The sequence below is a fragment of the Heptranchias perlo genome, chromosome 5 (assembly GCF_035084215.1).
Source record: "Heptranchias perlo isolate sHepPer1 chromosome 5, sHepPer1.hap1, whole genome shotgun sequence".
Classification (NCBI taxonomy): domain Eukaryota; kingdom Metazoa; phylum Chordata; class Chondrichthyes; order Hexanchiformes; family Hexanchidae; genus Heptranchias; species Heptranchias perlo.
Genome location: NC_090329.1, coordinates 84216603 through 84231428, shown reverse-complemented (window position 1 = coordinate 84231428; position 14826 = coordinate 84216603). Strand labels below are relative to the sequence as shown.

General features: G+C 42.0%; 1 protein-coding gene across 6 annotated transcripts in view; it reads left to right on the top strand.

Annotated features, from left to right (window-relative positions):
• LOC137321905 (ephrin type-A receptor 7) overlaps positions 1–14826 on the top strand; it is a 238076-nt gene that overhangs the window by 173564 nt on the left and 49686 nt on the right. For all 6 annotated transcript variants that reach the window (XM_067984759.1, XM_067984758.1, XM_067984757.1 and 3 more), the window contains exon 6: positions 13999–14123. In XM_067984759.1, the coding sequence (XP_067840860.1) occupies positions 13999–14123 (125 nt within the window). The remainder of the gene's footprint in view (positions 1–13998; positions 14124–14826) is intronic.

Sequence of the window (14826 nt, the reverse complement as noted above, 5' to 3'; positions counted from 1 at the left end):
GGCAAATGGAGAGTATTCCATCACACTCCTGACTTGTGCCTTGTAGATGGTGGAAAGGCTTTGGGGAATCAGGAGGTGAGTCATTCGCCGCAGAATACCCAGCCTCTGACCTGCTCTTGTAGCCACAGTACTTATATGGCTGGTCCAGTTAAGTTTCTGGTCAATGGTGACCCCCAGGATGTTGATGGTGGGGGATTCGGCGATGGTAATGCCGTTGAATGTCAAGGGGAGGTGGTTAGACACTCTCTTTTTGGAGATGGTCATTGCCTGGCACTTGTCTGGCGTGAATGTTACTTGCCACTTATCAGCCCAAGGCTGGATGTTGTCCAGGTCTTGCTGAATGCGGGCACGGACTGCTTCATTATCTGAGGGGTTGCAAATGGAACTAAACACTGTGCAATCATCAGCGAACATCCCCATTTCTGACCTTATGATGGAGGGAAGGTCATTGATGAAGCAGCTGAAGATGGTTTGGCCTAGGACACTGCCCTGAGGAACTCTTGCAGCAATGTCCTGGGGCTGAGATGATTGGCCTCCAATAACCACTACCATCTTTCTTTGTGCTAGGTATGACTCCAGCCACTGGAGAGTTTTCCCCCTGATTCCCATTGACTTCAATTTTACTAGGGCTCCTTGGTGCCACACTCGGTCAAATGCTGCCTTGATGTCAAGGGCAGTCACTCTCACCTCACCTCTGGAATTCAGCTCTTTTATCCATGTTTGGACCAAGGCTGTAATGAGGTCTGGAGCCGAGTGGTCCTAGCAGAACCTAAACTGAGCATCGGTGAGCAGGTTATTGGTGAGTAAGTGCTGCTTGATAGCACTATCGATGACACCTTCCATCACTTTGCTGATGATTGAGAGTGGACTGATGGGGCAATAATTAGCCGGATTGGATTTGTCCTGCTTTTTGTGGACAGGACATACCTGGGCAATTTTCCACATTGTCGGATGGATGCCAGTGTTGTAGCTGTACTGGAACAGCTTGGCTAGAGGTGCAGCTAGTTCTGGAGCACAAGTCTTCAGCACTACGGCCGGGATGTTGTCGGGGCCCATAGCCTTTGCTGTATCCAGTGCACTCAGCCGTTTCTTGATATCACGTGGAGTGAATCGAATTGGCTGAAGACTGGCTTCTGTGGTGGTGGGGATATTGCGAGGAGGCCGAGATGGATCATCCACTCGGCACTTCTGGCTGAAGATGGTTGCAAACGCTTCAGCCTTGTCTTTTGCACTCACGTGCTGGACTCCGCCATCGTTGAGGATGGAGATGTTTACAGAGCCTCCTCCTCCCGTTAGTTGTTTAATTGTCCACCACCATTCATGACTGGATGTGGCAGGACTGCAGAGCTTGGATATGATCCGTTGTTTGTGGAATTGCTTAGCTCTGTCTATAGCATGTTGCTTCCGCTGTTTAGCATGCATGTAGTCCTGAGTTGTAGCTTCACCAGTTTGGCACCTCATTTTTGGTACGCCTGGTGCTACTCCTGGTATGCTCTTCTACACTCCTCATTGAACCAGGGTTGACCCCTGGCTTGTTGGTAATGGTAGAGTGAGGAATATGCCGTGACATGAGGTTACAGATTGTGCTGGAATACAATTCTGCCACTGCTGATGGCCCACAGTGCCTCATAGATACCCAGTTTTGCGCTGCTAGATCTGTTCTGAATCTATCCCATTTAGCACGGTGGTACTGCCGCACAACACGTTGGATGGTGTCCTCAGTGCGAAGACGGGATTTCATCTCCACGAGGACTGTGCGGTGGTCACTCCTCCCAATACTGTCATGGACAGATGCATTTGCGACAGGTAGATTGGTGAGGATGAGGTCAAGTAAGTTTTTCCCTCGTGTTGGTTCGCTCACCACCTGCCACAGGCCCAGTCTGGCAGCTATGTCCTTCAGGACTCGGCCAGCTCGGTCAGTAGTGGTGCTACCGAGCCACTCTTGGTGATGGACATTGAAGTCCCCCACTCAGAGTACATTCTGTGCCCTTAGCTACCCTCAGTGCTTCCTCCAAGTGGTGTTCAACTTGGAAGAGGACTGATTCATCAGCTGAGGGAGGACGGTAGGTGGTAATGAGCAGGCGGTTGCCTTGCCCATGTTTGACCTGATGCCATGAGATCCGGAGTCAATGTTGAGGACTCCCAGGGCCACTCCCTCCTGACTGTATATCAATGTATTGCCACCTCCGGTCGGTCTGTCCTGCCGGTGGGACAGGACATACCCAGGGATGGTGATGGAAGAGTCTGGGACGTTGGCTGAAAGGTATGATTCTGTGAGTATGGCTATGTAAGGCTGTTGCTTGACTAGTCTGTGGGACAGCTCTCCCAATTTTGGCACAAGTCCTCAGATGTTAGTGAGGAGGACTTTGCAGGGTCGACTGGGCTTGGTTTGCCTTGGTCGTGTCTAGTGCCTAGTGGTCCGATGCTGGGTGGTCCATCTGGTTTTATTCTTATTATGACTTTTTTTGGCGAGATTGTCCAACTGAGTGGCTTGCTAGGCCATTTCAGAGGGCAATTAAGAATCAACCACATTGCTGTGGATCTGGAGTCACATATAGTCCAGACCAGGTAAGGACAGCAGGTTTCCTTCCCTAAAGGGCACTAGTGAACTAGATGGGTTTTTACAACAATCCGGTAGTTTCATGGCCACCATTACTGATGCTAGTATTTTAGTTCCAGATTTTATTTAATTAACTGAATTTAAATTCCCCAGCTGCCGTGGCGGGATTTGAACTCATGACTCCGGATTATTCGTCCAGGCCTCTGGATTACTAGTCCAGTAACATAACCACTCTGCTACCGTGCCCTTATTTAATTAGATCTGAGGGGATAAAATTAAAATTAACTAAATAGAGGATACCAACATTAAAGTTTTCCGAATTGTTTAAAAAAAATCTGTTATGCATAAATAATAAATAGGATTTATGGGGATACTAAAATAAAGAAGTTAATGAACAAAAAACAAGACTAATTAGTTACAAATCTGAAATCAAACTAAATCCATCTAAATATAATCTAGATCTCAAGTAATTGTATTATATCTAGAATTAAATTACTGCTAATATATAAATAAATAAAAATTAGGAATGGCAGTGCAGGCTTTGTGTCAGCTCTGTGATATGTGGGAGTTTGTGGACGGTGAGACTGTCCTGGATTGCCACTTCTGCAGCAAATGTCTCTGCCTTGAGACACTCCAGCTCAGAGTCCTTGAGCTGGAGTGCAAGTTAGAGTCACTCTGACACATAAGGGAGGGAGTGCGATTTTTGGATAGTTTTCTCCAGAGTAGAGTCACACTCAGAGGAAAGCACAGGTACAGGAAGGGGAGAGTGTGACTGTTAGTCAGCAGAGCAAGGGGAACCAAGGGGAGGTGGCAAAGGTGGTCCCACAGACACTGGTCCTATCCAACAGGTACAATGCATTTGCTATCTGTGAGGATCAGGATGCCGGCTGCAGATGGATGGCCAGAATGCTAATCATGGCATCGTGGAACAGGAGGCAGTGCGAAGGGGGAGGAGCAGAAGAGAACGGTTGTGGTCATAAGAGATTCGATAATTAGGGGGATAAATAAGATCCTCTGCAGTCACAACAGGAGGATATGTTGCCTAAGGCTATCTCGGAGCAATTGGAGAGGAACTTAGAAAGGGAGGGGGAAGACCCAATTGTCGTGGTCCATGTTGGGACCAATGACATAGGGAAGAAAAGGGAGGAAGTCCTGCCAAGAGAATATCAGAAGTTAGGAACTTAATTAAAAAACAGGACCTCACGGGCGGTAATCTCGGGATTACTATCCGAGCCACGTGCTAATTAGCATAGGGATAAACAGATCAGGAAGGTAAGTGTGTAGCTGAAAGACTGGTGTGCGAAGGAGGGTCTCCATTTCATGGGACACTGGCACCAATGCTGGGGCAGGCAGGAACTGTACCAAATCTTTACTCAAAGACGTAATAGAAAAACATGTAGAAATCGAATATATAATAAAGAATCATCAGCACGGATTTCAAAAGGAAAAGTCATGCTTGACCATCCTTATTGAATTCTTTGAAGAAGTAATAGAAAGTGTAGACAAGGTAATGTACTCGATGTAATATATTTGGATTTTCAAAAGACCTTCGATAAGGTACCGCATTGTAATGGCTAAGGTCAAAGCATGTAGAGTCAAGGGACAGGTAGCAGAATGGATAGCATGAATGAAAAGAGAAGGCTGAGGGGGTGACCTGATAGAGGTCATTAAGATAATGAAAGGGTTTGATAGGGTAGACGTAGAGAAAATGTTTCCATTTGTGGGGGATTCTAAAACTAGAGGTCATAATTAGAACATAAATATAATAGTCAATAATAAATCCAATAGGAAATTCAGGAGAAATTTCTTCACCCAAAGAGTGGTAAGAATGTGGAACACGTTGCTACAAGGAGTAGATGAGGCAAATAGCATAGATGCGTTTAAAGGGAAGCTAGATAAGCACACAATGGACAAAGGAATAGAAGGGTAAGCTGATAGGGTTAGATGAAGTAGGGAGGGAGGAGGCTCGTGTGGAGCATAAACATTGGCATAGACCAGTTGGGCCAAATAGCCTGTTTTTGTGCTGTAGACTCAATGTAAATCGATGTATAATAGGATATAGGTGACTCAAAGCATGGAATTCCAATGGATCAAATCACTTTCCAATCATTTCTGGTATGCACAATTCCAGTCGGTCAAACCGTTTCCATTCGGTGTTAATGTACCACATCTCTGATCCAAACTTGGATTTACTGAATCTTGGTCCAAACATAAATATTCCCCAATTATCTGTTTTGTAATGTAAGCGCCCCCTGAAATTAATATATTTAGAAATCTAATCATTGTCTTGTAATATGTGTCTTTGAGTTTCAGTTGTTGAATGAATGATTGCATGAGGCCTGGTACAGAAATTTACAAACTGCCTGTTTACAACTGCAGGTTGTAGAAACAATTAGCCGAGGAGACCATTTCTAGGCAAAATACTTCTACATTTATCAGGATTGACTTGTAATGTCCATTTAAAATCTAGGGGGTAATTTCAACCTTTGCCGATGGTGTATAATGGGTGTTATCGGATCGGCCGTCCATTATACACTCTGCCCGACAATAGAAAGTGAAATCGGGCAGGGTGTATAATGGGCAGCCACATGGATATCACATGTTTTACGCAATCGCCGAAAGTTAAAATTACCCCCCAATAATCCAAAGCACATGTATACTATGCACCCCTCTTATAAAAGGAAATGTTGAACAAAAAATGCAGTTTACATCATTGAAGCATATGGTTATTTGGGGTCAATAACGATGAAGCTTTGAATTTGCCCCTATGTAACAGAAGCTGTGCTTCTGCTAATTAGTATCTCCTTTGATTTTCCTTGTGGATAAATAAATGGCTTTTTAGTTCAAGCACTTTAGACACAGAGCTTTTGTGAATATCAGCCTGGAAATTCACAGGTGGGCAGACCTAGTCGCACAGACAGATATCGAAGCCAACCTCAGAGCTAAAGCCTTGTCATATTATGAGGGAAGAGTTTCTCGACATTTATCAAAGCAGGGGCCTATCATCATCTGAAATTTTATTTTCCGACTCATTGAGCCGCTGCTGACTGGAGGGAACAAAAAGTGGATTCTTTCAGTGCTTTTTAATGTCTGGTCTGTGTGTGCAGCCCACTGATTGATTGAAGGACCTTCGCTTTCTGACTGAAACTGCTTCTAGAAAGGTCCCTGGTTCAGCTGCTGAGAACTTCATTAGTAACTCACAGCAGAAACTAAGTAGCAGAGAACCATGAAGGAACAGGCCTTAGGCAGAGTCATAGATTTCCTTGTAGATTTTGTCAGCTGGCTTCACACAAAAAAAAATTGCTTAATTATTATTCCAGTGTATTCTTAGTGACAAAGATTAGTTGACTCATTCCCGAAAGATTGACTCAGTAATTCAACTGGCTCAATGTAGTATCGTTTAAATGAGAAATGTATTATCCATTCACTTAGGGTGGACCACAACTTTTGAGCTGTTTTTGTATTGTTGCTGCTTTAATTCCAATTCTGGGAGACCGGCAACTGTGAGCCAGCTCTCGCCATTTATTTTGCTGAATCCAACTAAGGGAGCGGCAGATTCGTAGACTCACCAAAATTGGGCCTCCTAGTCTCATGGATACCAGTCACCTGGAATTCAAACTGAAGCAGTGTCAGTATAAGAACAGCTTTGGAGAACTATCTTTCAAAGGTGTATCAATTGTGCCTAAAAACCACACAGTCTAACATTGGCCTATGTATATATTCAGATTGTTAACTGTGTGTTTCACAACTCAGACATTGCTGCTGAGGAGCAGAAAATAGGGTGATTCCACCCCATGGAGGGGACTCTGGGAAATTACAGTAAGGGGATCTACCACTGCCTCCTCCCTCCCCCTCCTCCACATCAAAGTGATATGGTTGAGCTCCTTGGTTTCCCAGAGAAATTACACCTTGAACAACTCCTAATAGGCCCAATGGAATTACACTGACTGAGAACAGATGCAGATTCCTTTCTGGGCCTTGTAATGGCCCAAAATACCAGCTGGAGGGGATTGATTATCTTGCAGGATGGCCCGATAGCTAATTTGAGAGCTCAAGAGTTGTGGCTATTCTGTTCCTGAGAGGACATTCCAGGGCCACATCAGCCATGTATGAATGGCATGGAGATGCTCCAACATTCTGGACTTCAGTTGGGGCAGGCAACACTGATGCACCCTTACAGCCATGATGTGTCCAACCCGACCTTGCTGGTAACGCTATCCCCACATTTTGTGACAGGACAGCGGCCTCCATCTAAGGCAGCCATGGGATCCGCTCTGTTGCACTTATGCCAGCCGAGTGGAATTTCAGCCCCTTTATATTTTTGAAGCATAATATTGTAAAGCATCATCTCCTGGCGTAACTCAATGGAAGCCCTGAAGAAATGGCAGTTAACGCCATTTCTTCAGGATTTCTGCCCAAGTTACGACGGGAGGTTGGGACAACCCCCCACTGAAATTCTACCGCTATCCATTTACCTGGGAACCCAAATACAAACGTCCATAATTAGGTGGCATGAGTCATCGGAAGTTATGTCTTCAAAAGAAATAATTGGTTAAAAGTTGAGAACTTTTTTGAGTTCATTCTGAGTTCTCAGATTTGTTCAGTTAAAGAACTGTGAAAGTACTGTGTAACATGAGATTTATGTTACTTACATTACCAACATTACATTCCAATTCCAAGAGAGACAAAAATTGAAAGTGACAAAACCTATTGAATCACATTACCTGCAGCAAGAACTTTATTTTTCAAACAGAACAGATTATTACGTTGTTTACAAGAATTTATTGAAAAGGGTAATTAACCCATTACAGACTTTGCTTACGGGGTTGAAATAATTCTGTATTCTTGTTTTTGACATGTGGTTGTTTTAACCTGAAATATCTCTGGCTTGTGCAAAATATCCACCTATTCAAAATGTGCAGACAGCACAAGATAATTTGTCAACAAATTACAGCAAGTAGAGTATTTGTTAATGTTTTGAGTTGCACTGTTTAGCAAGGGTGTAGTTTTCATTGTAGGAAAGCCCCACTTACATGAACTGCTGTGAAACCATTGAAAGAGAAAATGATTCTGTTAAAAAACAAAATCGTGATGATTGTAACAATATACTATTCCATATACATATTTGCTACATCAGGACTGATAATGGAATGGCAGGCACCCCATGATATCAGATGCAGAGGCCTGAGATCAGAATGTTCAGTATGCCAAAATGCCGCTCGCCAAAGCATAGTGCGCTGGGAGCCTGCGCACAAATTGTGCACAGGGCCTCAATACGATACAAGTTAGGGGGCCTCCCTATAATGTGACGGGAGCACCTGAGCAGCATTCCAAACATACAGGGACAATTTCCAACGGGCACTTTGGTAGCACTTCACTGGCAGCCAGTATCTGTTCATTGGACTGCTGGTGCCCAACAGTTTGGCCCCTGATCCACATGATGCTCCCAACATGCCATGCCCTATGTGCTGGAAGTGCCACTAGAATATTTCTTTGAGCTAAGAAAGAAATAATTGAACTTCCTTGCATTAGCGTTTTAGTGCAGGCACATGTAGCTCTGTGATTTCACATAACCTTTTGTGGCATTAGGCTCAAGTGTCAAAGATCAGAACTGCTAAAACTCAGTGTTGAGCATTAAAGACAAAGCTTAATGTTGATCGGTGCAGTTTAGGAAGATGTGAAGCTAATCTTCAGAAGTATGGCATGAGTTGATGGGCTCACAGCCAGGGCCTAAGCCTACAGTCAAGCAGTACTGAGTTGACCAAGCTTCAGAAGCTGCAGGTCAATTAGGCCAAGGCTTTGAAAAGTCAGCTTGTGCTAAACTGTAATATAAACTGTACTGGCTTTCGTTTGATTTTCAGTCAGAGATCTTATGTGTATTTTAGGAAGGAAAAGCCAATACTACTTATTGAATCCCTACTTCATATAAGCCAGCTTTATTTTTACCTTCATAAAATGTGATCAATTGCTGTGACGGAATCATGCAAAAGTAATTTTTTCCCATGTCAAGCAAGATGAGCCTCGGTATTGTCATTAGGTGTATTTAACATGTTAGTACTGATACATAATCGGAAAAGTCACACTTTAACCAATACATTTTAATGTTATACGATATGCTTAATTCACCACCTCAAAATTCTAGTGACTGACCTTTAACCACCAGTACTTCACCCTGATTCACCTACATAAAACAATGATTGCACATCAAAGTAATTCATTACATGTGAAGCATTTTGAAGCACTTCTGAGGGACGTGGTGGAGTGTTATCCAAATGCAAGTCTCTCTTTCTTTTTTTCATTCATTCATTCCAGCTCATAAAGCTCTATCTAGACATAAATCAATGTTTGGTCATTGTACTGCTGGGTATTTTTCACAGTTGAAATGAACATTGTATGAAAATTCCATCATTGCTTTTAAGGCCTGATTCCCTGATTGGGGGTTTCCAGCATGGAGTGGCACTCACAAGGAGCACTGGTTGGGAAATTACTGGCCCGGAGACATTTATTTTCTGTCCAGTCATTTAAATGCCAGAAAATTAGGCACTTCGGGCTTGCAAATTTCCCAAGCAGGACTCCATGTGAGTGCCATTCCATGCTGGGATCGCCCGATCGGAAATCTTAGTAACAACACTGATGGCACTATGATGCTCAGGTGGTGCCACACACATACTTGGCTGAGACATGCTGCAGGAAATTGCCGTCTAGCAGGCAATTGGATCAAATGGTGTTGTCAGTGCTGTAGCAGGAGTCATAGCGAAACCAGCATGTGGGCTGGAAACAACATTGCAAATCCCACAGGTGGCATTTTCATAATGTATTCCTGCCTGGGCCCAGGCGGAGAGCATTTACTAAATATATTAACCTTTAATCGAGAGCCCAGGGTCGCCAATACATTCCTTAATGTCTCAGCACAGGCGCAGAAGTTTTGTGGAAACAGATGAACAGATGGTCTAGGACAAGCATAACAATTAAGCCATTTTCTGCTACAGTGACTTGCTCAGTTACCTGTCAATGTGTTTCTCTGCTTGACTGAGTCCTGTCGAACCTGGTAAGATGTTAAAATGATGATTAAAGTACTGATTTAAACACATGCAAAGGACCTCGCCCACGATAACATAGCACACTTAAAGTAGAATATGTGGGTTTGTTGTAGTTTAGGACAAATGTCCCATTATTTGACACGGAGGCTTTAGATCAGCGTCATCAGGTTTACTTATTTATGTTTGCAGATGGGGTTCTGGGCATCTGGTTTATTATCGGTGGTCTATTTATGTGTTGTGATTATAGAGTCATCTGAGTCACTTATGTAGCAAAAGTAAAGCTCCATTGTGCATACAGTGCAAGCTGCCTATCAGGCACAAGGACTAATTGAAAGGTATTTAGATTGCTTCACTTAAATCCGGTGACAGCGACCAACAAAATACTCACAGAAACTACTAAAATACAGTTTTATTTCGAAAAATTCAATTTTGCATCCCACAAGGATCTTTGCAAGAAAACTATCTCCAAGCATCTTGGATTCAAACTTCTATCTTTTAAAAAAAATGGTGGTGATTATTTGTGCTCTACAAGGTGAAGGATCTCACTGCTATGGATTGGAATACGATCCAATTTTATCACCTAGTTTTGAAAGATGACTGAGTAAGATTGTGAGTAAGTGCCACTGGTGCCTGAGGACAAAAATTCAAACTATTTGAATATATATCATTAAAACATTTAAAAGGTAACATTAGATTTGCAACATTTTCCTTTGCTTTTTATCATTCTCTTTTTTTAGATTTCATTCAATAGTTACAAGCATAAGCATCATCATAAGAACTGGGGAGCAGAGAGATGCACCATTGTAGGCTGTAAAATATATAAAAGAGGAAAAAAATTAAAATAAATTTTAAGAACATAAGAACATAAGAAATAGGAGCAGGAGTAGGCCAATCGGCCCCTCGAGCCTGCTCCGCCATTCAATAAGATCATGGCTGATCTGATCCTAACCTCAAATCTAAATTCATGTCCAATTTCCTGCCCGCTCCCCGTAACCCCTAATTCCCTTTACTTCTAGGAAACTGTCTATTTCTGTTTTAAATTTATTTAATGATGTAGCTTCCACAGCTTCCTGGGGCAGCAAATTCCACAGACCTACTACCCTCTGAGTGAAGAAGTTTCTCCTCATCTCAGTTTTGAAAGAGCAGCCCCTTATTCTAAGATTATGCCCCCTAGTTCTAGTTTTACCCATCCTTGGGAACATCCTTCCCGCATCCACCCGATCAAGCCCCTTCACAATCTTATATGTTTCAATAAGATCGCCTCTCATTCTTCTGAACTCCAATGAGTAGAGTCCCAATCTACTCAACCTCTCCTCATATGTCCACCCCCTCATCCCCGGAAATTTTAAAAGTAAATAAAAAATATTGGGGGTCATTTTCAATCTTGTCGCCTGGGCAATAACCTTGTGGAGCGGATCGCCCGCCCATTGTACAACCTGCTCGATTTTCATCCCATTCAAATTACCCCCATTATATGCAGTGTGATGAAAAGTGATTCTGGACAAATTCTCTTAATGATGTTAAAAACCGGAACCTGCTGACTTTCTCCCCTCCAGAAGCAGCTAATATCTGGATCCAAAGGTCGAGGATATTATTGTGCTTGCATATTCACGTTAGTAATCTGCGGCATCTTTAGGCCTTCAAACCTTGCATACTTCAGAAACCAGTTAGAATTTGCTTTATTATCGACTCAAGACTGTCATTTTAGAAACAAGGAACCTTTTCATTTAGTTTTCACAGACCAGTGCTTTGCAATGTCAGTGAGCAACAGTTTCTATTTGCTTAGCCACTGACATCCCTCACTGAAGACAATTACTTACTGACGTCAATTAGTGGGCAGTCATGAAAACTATTTTTTCACATGAGGTGGCTGCTGCGCCAATCTCTATTTAGTGTTCCACTCTACGAGTATAATGAAAGGATCCCATAGGTACGTTGCCAAGCATTTTTCAAATCCTATGAAGCCCAAGGGGTTGTTAATGGGATCCTTTGGATTTTTTGATGAAGGAAACATTTGAATTAATTGGTATTAAATTGTCGAGTCGACATTGAACCCTCTTTGTTTTGTTGCCTTACTTGTGGCTGCCTGTGTTAACAGCCCTATAATTGATGTGAACAAGTGAATAAGTAGTCGGCAGCAAGTGTTTCAATTACAGCAAGGAGTCTCTGTCATTGCCACCTCGCCTGTGGCACAGGAAATGAACTTAAAAAGCATGATGGGTCACCAGGTCATAAATCTTCAGGAGAAAATTGGCAGCTGTCACCAAGAACGGATGACAGCAGTTGCAACAATGGAGATTAAACGAGCAACCCTTGAGGATACCAGTATCTCAGGGGAGATGGGAAGGTGGGGGTGTAGATGCCACTGGGAGTAATTTCAAAAACTCAAATACCCGTGGGATGTCATTTTTACAACTGAAGCAGATGGTTGTTGTTTACTTCAATGGAAAGTCAAGGGAGAGAAAAGAATTAAAACATTAACATCAAATAATTGAAGAGGGGCAATGAGTCTTATTACAGAAACAAACACATTGCTCTCCTCCCAAAGCACTTTCTTTGAGAGCCATTATTATGAAATGGTATGGGAGATTATAAAGGGAGATTTTATATATGCACATCCTACTCTTGACAGAGTCATTAGAGTGCCTATTGCATCGGAAAGGAGGTCCTGGTGACTCAAAAAAAGCTTATAAAGAGGGTCCTTACTTTATATCTGCAGCGCAAAAGCTCTTGGTTTGTGCTGTTCTTGAATCAAGTGTGTTCCCATTCTGCACAAAGTTCATTCCCAGAGGATTGGTTGACATTGTCATGGAATTTTATATTGCGGATACATGTATACCAGGATTAATTAATGCTAATCCTGTCGGTGGTTTATGCTGTTCGTCAGAAATGGCAGTTTGGGCAGACAAAGGGGACAAACTATGGCAAAATTTCACACTGAGGCCAAGGTGTTAATTAATAGGGGTAACATTCTGTTGACCACACCCCTCAATGAATAAAAATAACAAGGTGAACATTTTTCCAATAGTGGGGGAAAGATTTTTGGTTTATTTTAGTTTATTTTCGGGAAAAACTTCTTTTCTTTCTTTTCATTTGCTTAAACTTTTATGTTTTTCTTTTATTCCACCTTTTCCTCTCATTTTTTTTTCATTCTTCTCTGTACATGTTTTCTTTAAATGTCACTATCTGAATAGCATTGTAACTGACTGTGAGAACAATATAGTTTGCCCGCTTTCATCGTGCAGCTTTCTGGTACATTTCAATCAATACTATGAGAGATGCAATTGGTTCTGTAATTAAAGCAATGTATAGTTTTATTTATTGAAATAATTGCATGTATACTAAGAAGAAGGTTAATGTACTATTTTTTTCTGTGTTTAGAAAATTGATTAAGGAGAGTAAAGGCTAAATTTAAAAAGCTCTGCATCACAAAAGTTGACAAAGTTCTAACTCTTATTTCCTAATTTAAAATGTTTTATATCTGAAAAATCATAGTGCCCCTGAATGTCCCCACGGCTTCTCCCAATCTCCCGCTGCAACTTCGACGGGAGACTGGTGACTGAAAATGGCCATTTACACCTCTTTTCCGGGGGTTCTGCTGATCTCCCACCGGCCGGAGAACCCCCAAGGAATTTTCAGGTCCTTTTACCTGGAGCAAACAAATGAAATTTCCTCTTAAGAAATATGCATCTGGGGATTTAGGGAAGGAGAAGTCAATATCTCTCCTCCCCCGCCCCCTCACAATAAACCAATTCACAGCGCTCTCCAAAGGTTATAAAACTGATTTGTTAAGAGCATTATTTTCAGCCAACAAATGTTTTAAGAAATTCCAGTTTAACAACCACATGGAGCAAGTTCACACAGATATGAAAGATGAGTAGTCACGGGGTATACCTGACACAAACGTGTTGCTGTTACGACTATAATTATTTCAACAAGTCAAAAGTTTTATAAGTCTCTTCCCTCAGAAAATACTATAGAAATGAGCAAAAAAGACAGATAGTTGTTGGGCAGTTTTGAGATGGAAATTTAATTGTGCAGAAAGAAAATCCCTATTTCAGAGAAACAATTCAGTCCTCTCTTTACCACAACAATAATCTGCACATATTTTCATTGCCTGAATTTAAATAAATTTACATAATTTTTTCTCAAAATCATTGTTATTTCGCATTGTGTTGAACAAAATCATCTTCCCATATTTCCACTTTAATTTAAATTTCTGTTATGACTATAAACATTAACAAACTCTGATTTAAATATTCATAAGATCCCCAACTGAAGACAATAGGAAGTGTTTTAATGAAACTGCAGGGATATTTGGCTGATTGGTTTTGACATTTTGATTTTAGTCTTGGAGTGAGTTTGTCCAGCGCTTATTGACATTGCTTGTCCAAACAGCTCCCTCACAGGTTAGTGGCGTAATGAAGAATAGAGTGCAGCAGAGGGATGTCAATCTCTCCTGGAAGGAACCGGAGCATCCCAATGGAGTCATCACAGAATATGAAATCAAGTACTATGAGAAGGTGAGGGCTGCACTGGCACATAAATACCTGCACTCACACTCTGCTGATTCATCAAAAACCTCAAACCAAAAGATCTAACACTGTTTCCAACTAAACAATGTTATCATTTTGTCAAAAGTCTAGCGTCATATTATTGGGAAGCTCTTGGGTCAGCTCAGATTAGAAACCTCAGTGCCAAGGTTCTTCCGATGCAATGGGGGGTTAATCTAGTGAGTAGGTGAACCAGAGAGACAGGAAGGTCCCAGGTTTGATCCCCGGTTTGTGCAAGGTAGCTGATCTCAGCCAGAGTATTGGTTTCTTCCTGCTTTATGAAGGAGAAAATCAGCAAAGTCTCCCAACCCCAACTGCTATCCAGTCATCTCTGCTGAAAGTCCGTATGTATAGACATTGGGTGAGAATAGGATATGATTTAGTTATGATTCCCCTTATGGTCAAGGCTAAGGATAACACATGAATAATGGTCACTTGGCTGAAGTGCTGACATGTTAATAAACTTTGCATTCTCCTGTGTTTCCAGGCAAAAAACCCTGTCACCTTAACTTTCTTTTGGGAGGAAGTGCTCAATCACTTGCCTTCATTTCATACTAAAAGCTTGTAGTCTCCATTTTAAAGAGGTAGACATTGTCATCCCTAGCAAAGAGAGGAAGAGAGAAGAAAATTGTCAAGAATCAAATCTCCATTGCCAACCAGAGGATAAAGTTCA